Source organism: Solanum lycopersicum, chromosome 3, assembly GCF_036512215.1.
Source record: "Solanum lycopersicum chromosome 3, SLM_r2.1".
Lineage (NCBI taxonomy): Eukaryota > Viridiplantae > Streptophyta > Magnoliopsida > Solanales > Solanaceae > Solanum > Solanum lycopersicum.
In genome coordinates, this window is record NC_090802.1 from 49,090,271 (window position 1) to 49,105,475 (window position 15,205).

At 35.8% G+C, this 15,205-nt stretch overlaps 2 protein-coding genes across 2 annotated transcripts; both read left to right on the forward strand.

The window, feature by feature from the left end:
* Positions 1-475: 475 nt before the first annotated feature.
* Positions 476-7,936, forward strand: LOC101247410 (polyadenylate-binding protein-interacting protein 12). The gene is made up of 11 exons (XM_004234966.5): positions 476-724; positions 836-1,437; positions 1,733-1,843; positions 1,936-1,980; positions 2,094-2,166; positions 2,261-2,373; positions 2,599-2,658; positions 2,748-2,795; positions 2,880-2,948; positions 7,139-7,200; positions 7,294-7,936. Exons 2-11 carry the CDS (start codon positions 922-924, stop codon positions 7,352-7,354), a joined length of 1,158 nt encoding a protein of 385 aa, XP_004235014.1. The 5' UTR covers positions 476-724; positions 836-921; the 3' UTR covers positions 7,355-7,936.
* A 1,226-nt stretch (positions 7,937-9,162) lies between these two features.
* Positions 9,163-15,169, forward strand: LOC109119827 (polyadenylate-binding protein-interacting protein 12). Its single transcript, XM_019212912.3, has 11 exons — positions 9,163-9,497; positions 9,628-10,261; positions 10,695-10,805; positions 10,910-10,954; positions 11,071-11,143; positions 11,240-11,352; positions 11,458-11,517; positions 11,614-11,661; positions 11,750-11,818; positions 14,617-14,678; positions 14,761-15,169. Exons 2-11 carry the CDS (start codon positions 9,719-9,721, stop codon positions 14,816-14,818), a joined length of 1,182 nt encoding a protein of 393 aa, XP_019068457.1. The 5' UTR covers positions 9,163-9,497; positions 9,628-9,718; the 3' UTR covers positions 14,819-15,169.
* The last annotated feature ends 36 nt before the right edge of the window (positions 15,170-15,205 follow it).

Sequence of the window (15,205 nt, forward strand, 5' to 3'; positions counted from 1 at the left end):
TGAATTAAATATGGAATAAAGTTGATGAAGATTTTATCATAAAATTATTATATTTATCTCATATACTTCCTTTACTTCATATAATACGCCCATTCATTTCCTAGCACAAATCATGTCCATTAAAGAAATTAATAAGTATAATATGTAATTTATTAAATTATTCTTATTTAATTAATGTTAATTTTTGTTGTTATATTTATTTTGGCACAGAGAGATTATCAAAGGACCTCTTAAGGAAGCTGGATAAAAATAAAGTAATTTATATTATATGACTTATACAATGTTTAATAAACAAACAAATTTTTTTTGTCCAAATTAGTATAATATTCAATTGACAATTTTAGTACTAATTCACATAATTGATACGTATCTAAGTTAGAATGTTTTTAATATAGAAAGTACAATTACTATTGAAATTACATAAACCGATAAATAAATTTTATAATAATTAATATCAATATGACTCGACCACCTAAAATATTCAGTTTTTTTTTTTTTACTAGAGACATAAACCAAACACAACTTATTAATCTATAGTCGATATCGAAATACTCTTACTATTTTCATTTCTCTCTCTCTTGTCACACAGTATTATCTTTTTTCTGTAGACTCAGTAAAATCACTCCAAAGAAAAGGAAAAGTCTTGCCCTGTTTTTGCTCCCAGCTCACAATCTTTGAGTTTGGGTTATGTTCTTTGATTAATGGATACCATTTAGAGTATCAGGTACAATTGTTGATTTCCAATTTATTTTCCTGAAAAAATTCTATTGGCTTATATTGTGGATATATTGGGAATGACAGGACTGATCTTTTTTTCTGTTTTGCTTTTTCACAGAACCCGAATTTGGGAAAAAGGGTTAAAGAAGAAGGAGCAGTCTTGGGTACTGTGTCTGATACATAGTTGTTGCTGAAGAAACAATCATGGCCGTGGATGAGAATGGCTCCTTGAATCGGACGGACGATAGTGCTGTAAAGAATGATTCCGCTGCCGTCGATCAGAACGGTGCGCCACGGTCAACGATACCCAGTGATCAGAATATTCAAAAGATGTCTGTTGATCATCAGCCCCAGAAAACGAGTGTGCAGCATAAGCCTCAAATGGGTGTTTTTCAGCAGCAGAAACAAAGCATCAACGGCAATGGGGTGATGGGTCAGCATGATTTTCAGACTCAGCATCAGAAAATGAACGGTGTTGATTTGAGAAGAAATGGAGGGGTTGTTGATGAGGATGAAGATGGGGAAGGGTTTAAGAAGGAGATGAGGGATTTGGAGGAAATGCTTTCCAAATTGAACCCCATGGCTGAAGAGTTTGTGCCCCCCTCACTCTCCACCAACCACGGAGTTGTGCCAATTTCTCCTGGTGGAGAACAATTTGGAATTGATGCTTTCAATTTTGTAATGCAAGCTGGACTCAACGATGGAAATTTCAACAGAAGGGTATCTATCTCAGCTCTTTTTCACTTTCTTAATTTAGTAGCTACTGGAAGACAGTTCAGTTGCCTTGTGTATGTTAAATGTTATCCATATCTTAAGTTAGGAAATTTCATAATTGGTTCTATATCATGCAAGAACATATATTGAGGAGGATACAGTTATTGAGGTCTAAACTAGGGAATATTGATGTTTCCTTCTGTTGTCTAAAATAAAAGACAAATTTATTGTCTCTTACCTTTTATAACCTTGTTTGTGATCACTGTCATGGAGTCCTGGCTAACAATTCTGGTTGAAGCAGAAGAGAAATGGCTATGGTCTTGGTAGGAGACGGACGAATGTTCGGACAAGCATGGCCCAACGTGAAGATGTTATAAGGAGGACAGTTTATGTGTCTGAAATTGATCAACAGGTATTAAAAAGAGGGATATTCAGGGCAGCGGGTACTTGCTCATTATTTCACCTTCATCTTTTTTTGGGACTTATTGTTCTTATTTTGTGTAGGTGACTGAAGAGCAACTTGCTACACTCTTTCTTACTTGTGGGCAGGTGAATATGTTTCCTGTTCGGTTGTGCTTCCGCATTAAATCATAATTTACAGCATTTTAAAAATGTTTATGAAATAATATGTTGCCATAATCTGTTTTATCCTTCATGTGCAGGTGGTTGACTGTCGCATATGTGGAGACCCCAATTCTGTACTCCGTTTCGCCTTTATTGAATTTACTGATGAAGGTATATTGAATCATAATCTTTGGTTTGACATTTTTCATTTCTGCTTAAAGATCTTATTAACTAACGGTGACATTGTCCCATGTATGGTCTGCAGAAGGTGCAAGGACCGCTCTGAGTCTTGCCGGAACTATGCTAGGGTTTTACCCTGTGAGAGTACTTCCTTCTAAAACTGCAATTGCACCAGTTAATCCAACATTTCTTCCAAGGGTGAGAATTTGGTGTATTTTTGGTATTTTCTAGTTGTAAAACTGCCTCTCTACCTCCACGAGGTAGAGGCAAAGGTCGGCGTACACTCTACCCTCCCCAAACCCCACTTGTTGGATTTCACTAGGAATGTTGTTCCTTTTTGCAAAACTGCTGTTAAGGGCGATGAATGGATACCTCTCTGTTGCTAATACTGATTTTTTTTTTACCTTGGGCGTGGATATGTAGTCTGAAGATGAAAGGGAGATGTGTGCAAGAACTATATACTGTACAAACATTGACAAAAAGGTAATTTTAGGTTTGTAATCATTGTTTTGCATAATTGAAGAGCAGCTATGGAGATATTGCTTTATGACTTGTTCATGTGTATGAAATAGGTTACTCAAGCTGATGTCAAGCTCTTTTTTGAATACTTTTGTGGAGAGGTTTGTAGCTTCTCACCTAACTTCTCTGCAAGTGCTTGTCCTAGTTAAGGTCCTTACTCTATGCGGTTTTCTTCTCTAATGCAGGTTAAGCGCCTGAGGTTACTTGGTGACTATCATCATACTACTCGTATAGGTTTTGTCGAGTTTGTTATGGTAATTTCCATCAGCTTTTCTTGGTTTTTCTGTCTGATATATCATACTGTTCTGGGCATTTGCTTTTTTCTACTCTTACGAACTAATAGAACATCCATTCAGAATGGGTGGTCTTTCACTATCCTTGTTTGTAGTTTAGCATTATTATGATATGGTTACTTATTTGAGTCTTTTACTTTTAGAGTTTAAAAACATCTTTTTTGGTCCGTTTTGGTTTTCATGTGGATGAACTAAGTTCTTGGCAGTAGTTTGTCCACTCGTGTGAATTTGAGATAAAACCGACATAAACTGAATTTGATTCGAAGCTTTTATCCCCTTGCTTGTTGGAGTGCCAGTCTTAGCTTATGTTGTTATCTATCTTCGTCACCAGAAACTAATTCTAATATACATGAGCTATGTGAGCATTAATATCTCTGGTAATAATCTTCAGAGGCAGACCTATCCTATGAGGGGGTCACAGGCACCTGTTAACCTCGGAAAAAATCCTGTATATATCTTGAAGTGTGTAGATATATTTTACTAGGTACCCTAATACAGAAATGTTAGAAGGGGTCACTGATTGATGGGGCTCCTTAGCTTTGTCCTTAGGTTCAGTGACCTATTTCGATCCTAACTGTAACCTACCCGATTTTTCGCTGTGTTGTACGGCTTCTTGTACCAAATCATATTATTGTTTTTTATTGATTTTTCCTTCTTTAGCCCCCCCCCCCCCCCCCCCCCCCCCGGTTAGCTTCTCTCTCTCTTCTTTTTTTTTTTTTTTTGAGAAGGTAACATATTCCCGTTTATTAGTATAATCCTCAGCACAAACCAAAATTATGGGTGTTGGATCAATAAGCTAAAATTGCAGTCCTTGTTCTTCTTACAGGGAATCTAAAACTTCTAAAATTGAATCAAGATCATCAATGTTCTGATTTACACCAAAAACTAAGAAGGAGATTATGATTCATCTTTATCATTTGTATAGGACTTACTTTATCTTCAAAGAGCTTTGAATTCCTTTCCTTCCACGTTGTCCATCAAATGGTTGTTCGAACAATTTTCCATCTGTCTTTGTATGTGGTAACCAACCCCCCACCTTGAGAAGAGTTCCGTTGTTCTTGCTGGCATTCCACCTAATACCCCTGAGATTGATGAGCAAATCCCATAGTTAGCTGGTCACTTTACAATGTAGAAACAAATGGTTGGTGAATCAACATCTTGCCCAAGCAAATAACATCTTAAGCAAATTTATGTTTTCCTCTTCCTTAGATTTTCCTGAGTAAGGACAGCTTCTCTAGCTACAACCAAGTAAAGCAAGCTACTTTACATTGTATCCAATGCAGACTGTTTTGGGATTTTACATGGTTCAGATCTATATTTGTTGAGCGGACTGTACACATTCCACTGCTACGCTTTTGCTAGCTAAGTATATTTTACCCCCTTGTAGTCCTTTGCATTGCTCCAGATTTAAAAAGAATCAGAATCCACTTTCTTTTTTTCTTTTGAGTTAATTCCTACCTTAAAAGTCCCAACTCACTTCTCTGTCCATGATAGAGATAAGAAACTAAGAAACTCTTTCTCCAATTCAAAACCCAGTTTCTCTCGCTCTATCTCATATTACCAGTCCCAGGACTGCAACCCACCACCAAAAGTATCAATTTTTTTCTGAAAGACATAGGTGTCACCTCTAGCTCAAATCCTGGTTTTACCTATGATCTTTACTATAATTGGAATATTGTGGTATGGGAAAGGTCCCTCATCTGCAGTGCAGTCAAACTGTGGATACAATGTAACAACAACATTGTATGTTGTTGTACAATTTTACAACAACATACCCAACGTAATCCCAAAAGTGGGGTGCGGGGAAGCTATGGATTATGTGCTTGTGTTTATTTCTCAATAGCTAAGCACATTTTTTATTGGATGCTTCGTTGTTAAGAGTAGTAGAGTGGATGACAAATATTGGATATGGTACTCACTGACTGTTCGGTAAATCTTTGAGGTATATAGTTGTGTAGTTTGAGTTGCTGGAAGGAGAAGGGGTCCTTTGATCAGTTTCATAATAAACAGCTCCAATACAAAAATTCACAGAACTAGTACATATAAAGTATACAATAAATAGAACTCTGTATGACGAACGTAATCTTTGCATAACTAATTCAATTTTGGTTTCTAGTGTTAAATCATAATTGATTGAATGTTTGATTGATTTTAGGTATTAAATTCGGCATTATTACTACTGACATAACTTCTATAGGAATCTATTATTATTTTATGTGGGATTTAATGTGGTGTTGAAGTCTGTGACTCTCTCATCTTAAAGCTTAAGTTTTAGAGAGAGAGAGAGTACACTTTTATTTACTCAAATATATTCACAAAACGCCCCTTCACGTGTGAGCGTGATTCCATTTTTCACGGCCAAGCATGTGGAAATTCTTTGTTGATAACAGGTGGTAGTGAGATTTGATCCCTCTACCTCTACCTCTGCCTCTGCCTCTATCTGCTTTGATACCATGTTGAAGTGTGACCGTCTTATCTTAAAGCTTAGCCATTAGAGAGAACACTTTTACTTAATTATATTCTCAACATGTGGAACAAAAATGCATTTATTAGCAACATCTGTATAAGAATATCTATAAAATGCCTTAAGTAAATAAGTCGTATGTATAATCACTTACCATACAGTAGTAATTTTTTTCATTAATTAAGTGGATAATAATTATTCAATAAGTTATTGACGAGATACAATCTTTGTATTATTATCCACCATATAACAATTCTTGTATTATAATTCTTGCATAACTAATGTGTGACCAAAGGACCCTCAATTCCTTAACAAGGATGAATATGGGCTATTTTTGTCTCAGTGTTTTAGTTATCTAGGATACATATGAAGGTCTCAGAATAACTAGATTTGGATTAACTGGATATTCATTTAAAAATAAAAAAAAATGATTTACCTTATGGAAGAAACCCGACGACACCAAGAAAAATTTATCATATATGAAATGGTTCCTAGACAGCAGGAAAACAAAAGTTGCCTGTGTTGTCGTTTTGCTTACTTCAACAGGCACGTGTTGTATTTTGACAGCTAATGAATTTCTTCCAGTAGATTATCAGCAATTCACGGTAATATGGGGTATAAAATAGCAATCTCGGTGTTTTTACGGCTGCCCAGCTCGGTCTGTTCTGCATTTCTCAGTGACCAACTTTTGAGTTGCTTTGAAGGGAGCCCTTACAGCTTTATTATGTGGATTCTGTGCTTCTTGATCATTTAAATGGAACTGGAAAAGAAGTGCTCTTGACTTGGTACTACTCTGTGAGATACTACTATTGTTTTAAATAGATCAGCTTTACCGTCCAAACAATCTTCACACAGGAGAAAGTACCACTACTTTAGTACCTGAAATATCGTGATTTCTGGTTCCCATGACAAAGTATTTCTAACATACATGCATCAAGATAATAGTTATTTTTCTGTTCCAAAGTTGCTCTTGACCTGCATGCTATCTCCTCATCCACTGTATTCATTGAGAATGGATATAGGGAACCAGATAAAGCTTCTATTTGTCTCTTTGGTGTGGAGGTTCTAGAATTGAACTTCCTCACAACACTATCTCTAGGTTGCGGTTGCAATCTGCATCTAGTTCTCCTTGATGCATTGCAAAGCTGTTTTCTGTTGCTTAATACCTCCGGAATTTATATTTTGAGGTGCTTTAAGTCAAACAGGAGAATTCTTTAGTGTCACACTTTCTGTTTTTGGATAGAAGAATGACACACTTCTGTTCGCCGCCTCCTTGGATTAGCTGTAAGTGCAATTTGTTTTAAAGTGGACAATTTTAGCTGTGACAATGACAAACTTTGTAGATGTTATCTTTGTCTTGAGCTATTCTTTGTCGTCTTTGGAAGACTTATTTCTAGGCTCTGTTGCTTTGCTTTTATGTAACATAGGTGGTGGATTTATCTCACTTTGCTTCTTACTCGAGATTAGTTTGCGCTAGTCTTCCATGTTATGATGCCATTGGATCGTTAGTGATTCATGATGTAATGTCATATATTTGATGAAATTTGAAGTAGAAAAATTTAAATTCCTCCATTGTACTGCTTATTTTGTTTGTTTACCCTTTCCCTCAAAGGAAATTTAGCACGTGGCATTGAAAAGCTATTGCTTGTTTAGTATAGTTTGATGATGAATTTTCTGATTGTTGCAGGCTGAGAGTGCCATTGCTGCACTGAACTGCAGTGGTGCAATCCTGGGATCTCTTCCTATAAGGTTTCTCTCTGATTCCAGTAGACTTCATATTGATGCTTCTTCTATTTTACGGACATTTCCTTTAATCTTTAACTATTTATTTCCATACTGCAGGGTGAGCCCATCAAAGACTCCTGTTCGACCACGTGCTCCTTCTCGCTCTCCTGTGCAGTGATATATCACTTTGCATTCGTCATCTGATCTTAAATCTAAATATATACGTAGATACAGATACCATCGAGTACCTCGTGGCATTTGTCTTTTAGTTTATTTGCATTACTCAAGCCACAGGATATACTTGTTCTTAAGCTTGCACTGTTGGCTGGTTTATGAGTTGTTATGTTGATGTAGTTTAAGTTTGGTATATTTATGCTCTTCTAGGCAATGCCATTACTGACTGATGTTCTAACTGTTACATTGATCCAATGAGTTCCTTAATATTCGGCTATCACATTGGTTTGTGTTTTGCTGTACATTAAAAAATGGCGTTTTGAGTGTCTGAGTTTACACTGTTCATCTCCTCCTCCTTGTCTAATGTTTAGTACGTCGTTCCACATAACAAGATGATTAGTAACTTCTTTGTTGGCCTAACTCGACCCTTCAAGTAGTTCCTTGATTATGAAGATGTCAAGGTCCAGATAGTTTGGCCTAAGAGAAGTATGATGCGGAAAGGAATACAAACCTTTTACCGGTCGATATACCAAAAAGTTTAAACACATTACCATAAATAATTGATTCGTAAAAAAGAAAAGAAAGACATAAATTCCTTTTGTCCTTTAGTTAACGTCTGATACTTTATTCTTTTGGAAAGAAAATGCGCCCCATATATGCAGAAATCATAAATTCTAGTCTGCTGCATTTTAATCGCCTAGAACCCATTCATTGCGAAAATCAATATTAATAAATCTAAAACAATGTGAAAATAATCAAATACTGTCCGAAAGGGACTCCAATGTGTTGCGAACTAGTCCAAGCAGCTCATCGCGGAATAGTCTAAGAGTATCATCGATCGTCCCCAATATCGAAAATAGATGTATGTCAACTACAGAGATAATGCATAGTATAGCCTATTTAAATATGCAAATACACAAACATTTATATGGAAATGCCAAAATCTAAAACTAGTAGGCAATATGTTTTCAGAAAACTATTTTTAGGATAGTAAATTTTCCTAAACTGTGCAATTAGTTAAATGGAAAACTTATTCCAGAAAAAGCTATATATATCTCAATCTCTAAAGTTAAAGGGAAATTATGTGAAAAATATTCTCTCTCTAAGTCAAATTATTTTAGCAATTGTGACATTACCATAAAAAAATTATAGTAGTAAATTTATGCTATCGATATTTTAGAATTTTTTGTTCCAATTGCTTTTTAGATGTAAATGGAAAACTCACGTTGTTGCGTAAGAATAAATTAATACCGAATGTATTATATCTCGTTTATGTATGTATGGAAAAACCTGCAAATTACACATACATATTTTATCCTTTTTTTTTAAAAAAAAATATACGTATTTTATATTTTATCATTGAATACGACTTTAAAAAATAATGACAAATAATATATCATTTGTAACCCCGAAAAAGGATCTAATTACTTAGACGTCACCATTTCATAAATTTAAATTAATTTAAATTCTCCTTCGATGTTAACGATAATTAGCAGTTACAAAAATATGTAATATATTTTTTAGATCAATAATTTTAATAGCGTATTCCTTTTTTGATATTAAGTCAATAATAACATAAATTGAGATGAATAAAGTATGATTTATGAATAGTGTGAATGAGGTTGGTCCGTTCATACTTTTTCTATTTTAATTCATGTGTTCTTTTTATTTAATATGAGTACCATCATATTTTCAATATACATTCTTTTTTAATTATTACATCACGCTTTTTAAAATTTAATTTGATTAAACTTAAAAACTTAATTAAATATATTAATGTAATATCTCACATAAAAATTTCAACATTTAAAATTTATACTAAGTTGTAATTTTTTTAACATTATTAAAACACAAAGATCTAATTTTTTTTTGTGGAATTACAACATTAAGATTAAAAATAAAAAAGATGAAGTATTATGTTTGTCCTTATCTACTGTAATAAAGTCAAAAAAAAAAAAAAAAACAGGCGTGGCGAAACGGACCATCCGAAGAAGCTCGTCTGTTTTCTCTATGAGCTAAATTCATCTCTCTCGCGTCATCACTACAAAGATAAAGAAAATTTTGTTCTATTTCCATTTTCCCAGCTCACCATCTTTGAGTTTGGATTTTCTTCTTTGATTAATGGAGTCCACCGCTTAGACCAGCAGGTACAATTATCTGTTTCCTTTTTTTTTTTTGGCTTATTGTGGAAACTGTGATATTAAAACTACAGATTGATAAATTGGGAAATGACAGAACCGATCTTTTTTTTGTTTGTTTTGGTTTGCTTTTTGACAGAACCCGAAATTGGGAAAAAGGGTTAAAGAAGAAGGAGAAAAAGGAGCAGTCTTGGGTACTGTGAGACATAGTTGTTACTGAAGGAACAGTCATGGCCGTGGATGAGAATGGTTCGTTGAATCGGACGGATGATAGTGTTGTAAAGCATGATTCCGGTGCCGTTGATCATCAGTCGAATCAGAACGGTGAGACACGGTCAACGATACCTAATGATCAGAATATTCAGATGATGATGTCTGTTAATCATCTACAACAGCAGCAACCCCAGAAAACGAGTGTGCAGCATAAGGCGCAAATGGGTGTTTTTCAACAGCAGAAGCAAAGCATCAAAGGCAATGGAGTGATGGGTCACCATAATTTTCAACATCAGCATCAGATAATGAACGGTGTTGATTTGAGTAGAAATGGAGGTGTGGGTGATGAGGTTCATGGTGGGGAAGGGTTTAACAGAGAGATGAAGGATTTGGAGGAAATGCTTTCCAAATTGAACCCCATGGCTGAAGAGTTTGTGCCTCCCTCACTCTCCACCAACTACGCAGTAGTGCCAATCTCTCCTGGTGGAGAACAATTTGGGTTTGATCCTTTCAGTTATGCAATGCAAACTGGACAAGGCGATGGAACTTTCAACAGAAGGGTATCTATCTCAGCACTTTTCTCTTTCCTAATTTATCATGTTTTTCATTTAGTGGCTACTGAATAACGGTGCTTATGCAAATGTTAGGTTCTCCAGTTTGATGTTTGTTCCTCTTTTGGTTGCCTAATGTATGTTAAATCTAAAAGATTACTAAGAGTATGAAATTTCATAGTTGGTATCATTCAAGAACATATATTGTAACAGAGCTAACGTTCTCACTCTTTAGTAAGTATTTTGCCATATGCATCTTCTTGATGCCATTTGTAATACTACTTACGTCATTGTTAAAAAAAGGAGGATGTTCAATGTTTCTCTCTGTCCCTGTTGTTTTAAAAGGACAAGTTTATTTATTGTCCGACACTTTCTTAACCTGGTTTGTAATGAATCATTGTCATGGCGTCGTGGCTAACAATTCGGTTGAATGCACTGGCAGAAGAGAAATGGCTATGGTCTTGGTAGGAGAAGGATGAATGTCCGGACAAGCATGGCCCAACGTGAAGAGGTTATTAGGAGGACAGTTTATGTGTCTGACATTGATCACCAGGTACTAAAAAGAGGGTACTCAGGCACCGGGTACTTGTTCATTATTTATTGGGTTATGTCACTTTCATCTTTTACCATGGGAATTATTGTTCTTATTTTGTGTAGGTGACTGAAGAGCAACTTGCTACACTCTTTCTTACCTGCGGGCAGGTGAATATGTTTATCGTTCAGTCATTTCGCTGCATTCAACCATAATTTATAGCACTTTCTAATATGCTCGTGAAATGTTTTGTTGCCATAATCTGACTAACCTTAATGTGATGAAGGTGGTTGACTGTCGTATCTGTGGAGATCCCAATTCTGTACTCCGTTTTGCATTTATTGAGTTTACTGATGAAGGTATGTTGAACCAGAATCTTTTGTTAGACAATTTTTTATTTTTGGGTTTAAGTAGTTGTTGTCTAACACTGACACTGTCCCATGTATGGTTTGCAGAAGGCGCAAGGAGTGCTCTGAGTCTTGCAGGAACTATGCTAGGATACTACCCTGTGAAAGTGCTTCCCTCTAAAACTGCTATTGCACCAGTTAATCCAACTTTTCTTCCAAGGGTGAGAAATTGTGTATACTTTCTGTACTTTCCGCTGTTGAGGATGATGAATAGATACCTCTCTGTTGCTAATTCTGAAATCTTTATCTTTGGTGCTGATATGTAGTCTGAAGATGAAAGGGAGATGTGTGCAAGAACTATATACTGTACCAACATTGATAAAAAGGTAATTTCGGGTTTGTAATTCCTGTTTCACTTGGTTGAGAAATGAGAAGTATCTATGGAGATAATGCTTTATGAGTTGTTCATTTGTATGAAATAGGTTACTCAAGCAGATGTCAAGCTCTTTTTTGAGTACTTCTGTGGAGAGGTTTGTAGCTTTTTTTCACCTGACTTGTCTGAAAGTGCTTGTCCTACTTTAGCTTCCTTACTCTATGCGGTTTTATTCTTTCATCCAGGTTAAGCGCTTGAGGTTGCTTGGTGACTATCATCATTCTACTCGCATAGGTTTTGTTGAGTTTGTTATGGTAACTTCCATGAGCTTTTCTTGGTTTTGTTGTCTGATTTATCATACTGCTGTGGACTTTGGTTTCTTTCTACTCTTAAGAACTACTAGAACCTCCAATCAAAGTGCGTTATTTCACCATCCATGCTTGTTATTTAACATCATTATGATGTTATTACTTGTTTGGGTCTTCTACAAATTCAAAGTATAAAGAGATCTGTTTTATCCCTTTTTGTATTTTATGTAGGTGACGTAAGTTCTTGGTAATAGTTTCCCACTCATGTGAATTTGAGATATTGCTGACATACACTGAATTTCGGTTCAAAATTTTTCTCCCTTATTTACTGGTGTGCCTATCTAACTTCTAAGCTTACGTTGATATCTTTGTCACCAGAAACTAATCCAAATTTTTTTAACTAGATAACATGAGCCGTGATCGTTACTTTTTGTCGGGTAATAAACCTTAATTGTGAGAAAGGTCTGTCATTTGCAGATCCGTTCTAGTTGTCAATATTATGTGCTTTTGTTTATTTCTCAGTGTAGCTAATGTTTGTGCCTGTTATTGCCTATTGGATGCTTGCTTCATTGTTAGAGTAGTAGAGTGGACGACAACTATAGGATATGGTACCCAATTGTTGTTTAGTATTAAGTTGGAGGTATTTAGCTGTAAATTGAGTTATTGGTGGAAGGAGAGGGTTCCTCATGTCAGTCGCACAAAAACAGTCCTAATATAAAAATCTGCATAGCTATTAGTTACAAAGTATAGCACCCATGGATGTGGCATAGTGGTCAAGGAAGTGGGTTAGAACTATGAGGTTTCAAAGGTTCATATCCCAGCAGAGACAAAAAAAACTAGGTGATTTCTTCCCATCTGTTTTTTTTGTCTTTGCTGGGACAAAAACACTCACCGACAAGAAGACCCCATATTCACCCCAGATTAATTCTGCACAGCTAATCTGTGAGCAAAGCACCCCGTATTTCCGTAACAAGGATCAGTATGGGGTCTTTATGTCTTTCTATATTTTTGTTATCAAGGGAAACATATATAAGGTTTCAGAATAACCAAATTTGGATAAACTGGATACTTGTTCTAAAAATTGAAACTGGACTACTCATAGAAGAAATCCAACGACACTAAACAATATTAATCACTTACAGAATTTTTCCTCGACAGCAGGAAAAATAAGTGGCCTGTATTGTTGTTTTAATTAGTTCGATAGGCTGTGTTATATTTGGTAGCTAATGAGTACATGCCAGTAGATTATTCGGAATTCACAGTAATGTGGGGTAAATAAAATTGCAATGTCGGTGTTCTTGTTGCTGCCCATCTTGGGAAGTCTTGTATCTCTAAATGACGAGCTTCTGAGCTGTTGCTTTGCGTGGGGATCATGGGTATAATACATATTTAGAACTGTTGCTCTGATGGGAGCCATTGCAACCTTTACCATGTGTATTCTGTATTTTTGATCACTTAAGTTGGAAGGGAAGTGCTTTACGCTTGGTACTCCTCTGAGAGATATTATTCTAATAAGTAGATCAGCTTTGCCATCCAAGCGATCTTCACACTGGAGAAAAGTATTACTCCCTCTGTCCGAAATTATGAGGCACCGGTTGGATTTTGAGAGTCAAAACAATCAAATTTTGGCCCTGAATTTAGTCATGAAATCTTTAGAATAATCTTTAACTGAAATAGACAATTCAAAATATTTGTATGCATATGAAAATATTCCTGATAAAAGAAAAACTCAATTAACTTTCGAAATCTGAAAGGTGCCATATAAATTGAGACAGGGAGGGAGTAGAGTATTACTTTAGAACCTGAGATGTCGTGAAGTTTGCTTTCCCTGACAAAGATCTTCAATAGACATATCTGATAATTTTTCTGTTCCTCAGTTGTTTTCATCTAACAATGCTATTTCGTCATTCGTGGCATTCGTTGAGAGTGGATATAGGGGACTATAAAAGAGTTTCTATTAGTTTCTTTGGTGTAGGTTCTCGCTTTGAACTTCGTTACCACAATATCTAGGTTGCGGGTGTAATCTGTATCCAGTTCTCGTTGTTGTATTGCAAAGCTGTTTTCTGTTGCTTTTAACGCATATGGAATTCATATTTGTGCCAGTCTTTTAAGTCAAATACGTCCCCCTTCTCCCTCATTCCAATGATGTGACTCACTTTAGTTAGTTTTGAAAATGATGACACTCCTAAATTTGAAAATTATTAACTTCACATTTTCTATTTTACACTTCATGAGAAGCTTTGATTACCACAAATGTTACAGTATGTATAAATCCCTAAGTTTCAAAGGTTTACAGCCACACAAAGGCTATAACATATTTAAGACAATTTGTTTCTTAAATCGTGTTGATTCAACTATGGTACATAAGTTGGAACGGATGGAGTAGGAGATTTCTCTGGTGTCACACTTCCTATTTTTGGATAGGAGAATCCCACACTTCAGTTCACTTTCTCCTTGTGATTAGCTTAGGTGCAATTTGTTTCTAGGTTAGCCATGACAAACTTTCTTGGTGTTAAGTACCTCATTCTTGCTTGTTCCTTGTTGTCTTGGGAAGATCTATTCCTAGGCCCTTTGCTTACATTTTAAGGGAACAGACATGCTGTGAATTTATCTCAATCTGCTTCTTACTCGAGATTAGTTTGCATTGGTCTGGCATGTTATGATGTCAATAATTGATATACCTAAAACCGGGACGGCAGATGTGTTTCTAAGTAGAAAATTTTGAATCACTCCATTGTATCGCTTATTATGTTTGTTCCCTTTTTCTTAGTGTAGTTTCATGATGAATTTTCCGATTGTTGCAGGCCGAGAGTGCCATTGCTGCACTGAACTGCAGTGGTGCAATCCTGGGATCACTCCCTATAAGGTTGCTCTCTGATTCCTGGTGATACTTTTTTCTCTATTTTACTGACATTTCCATTAATCTTGAGACTTCTTCTATTCTGCAGAGTAAGCCCATCGAAGACTCCTGTCCGGCCGCGCACTCCCCGCTCGGTGGTGCAGTAATATATCACTTTGCATTCACCATCTGATCTTATATTTAATATATACGTAGATACAGATACCATCGTGTACCTCATGGCGTTTGTCTTTTGGTTTATTAGCGTTACTCAACTCGGCATCTCTCACCTTCTTGATACTCTTGTACTGTTGGCTGGTTTGTGAGTTTGCTTATGTTGATGTAATTTAAGTTTGGTATGGTATTGCTAGCTATTTATGTCTCTGTAGGCAATGCCTCGAGTACCAATACTGCTAACGGTGACTTCTGAGCAAGTTCCAACTTCAAACTTAAAAAGGAGTGTAATCTCTTCCTTTGTTCTATATGGCTGTTTATTATTCAGCCTATTTAATTCCTTACTTGTCTTGATGGTTGTAAATTGTAATTTGCCAGAA

Coding starts and splice junctions, on each gene's coding strand:
- LOC101247410 (XM_004234966.5), top strand. CDS start 922: ATGGCCGTGGATGAGAATGGCTCCTTGAATCGGACGGACGATAGTGCT. Junction 2,659..2,747: donor GTACAAACATTGACAAAAAG/GTAATTTTAGGT, acceptor TGTATGAAATAG/GTTACTCAAGCTGATGTCAA. Junction 2,949..7,138: donor GTTTTGTCGAGTTTGTTATG/GTAATTTCCATC, acceptor TGATTGTTGCAG/GCTGAGAGTGCCATTGCTGC.
- LOC109119827 (XM_019212912.3), top strand. CDS start 9,719: ATGGCCGTGGATGAGAATGGTTCGTTGAATCGGACGGATGATAGTGTT. Junction 10,262..10,694: donor ATGGAACTTTCAACAGAAGG/GTATCTATCTCA, acceptor ATGCACTGGCAG/AAGAGAAATGGCTATGGTCT. Junction 11,662..11,749: donor TTGAGTACTTCTGTGGAGAG/GTTTGTAGCTTT, acceptor TCTTTCATCCAG/GTTAAGCGCTTGAGGTTGCT.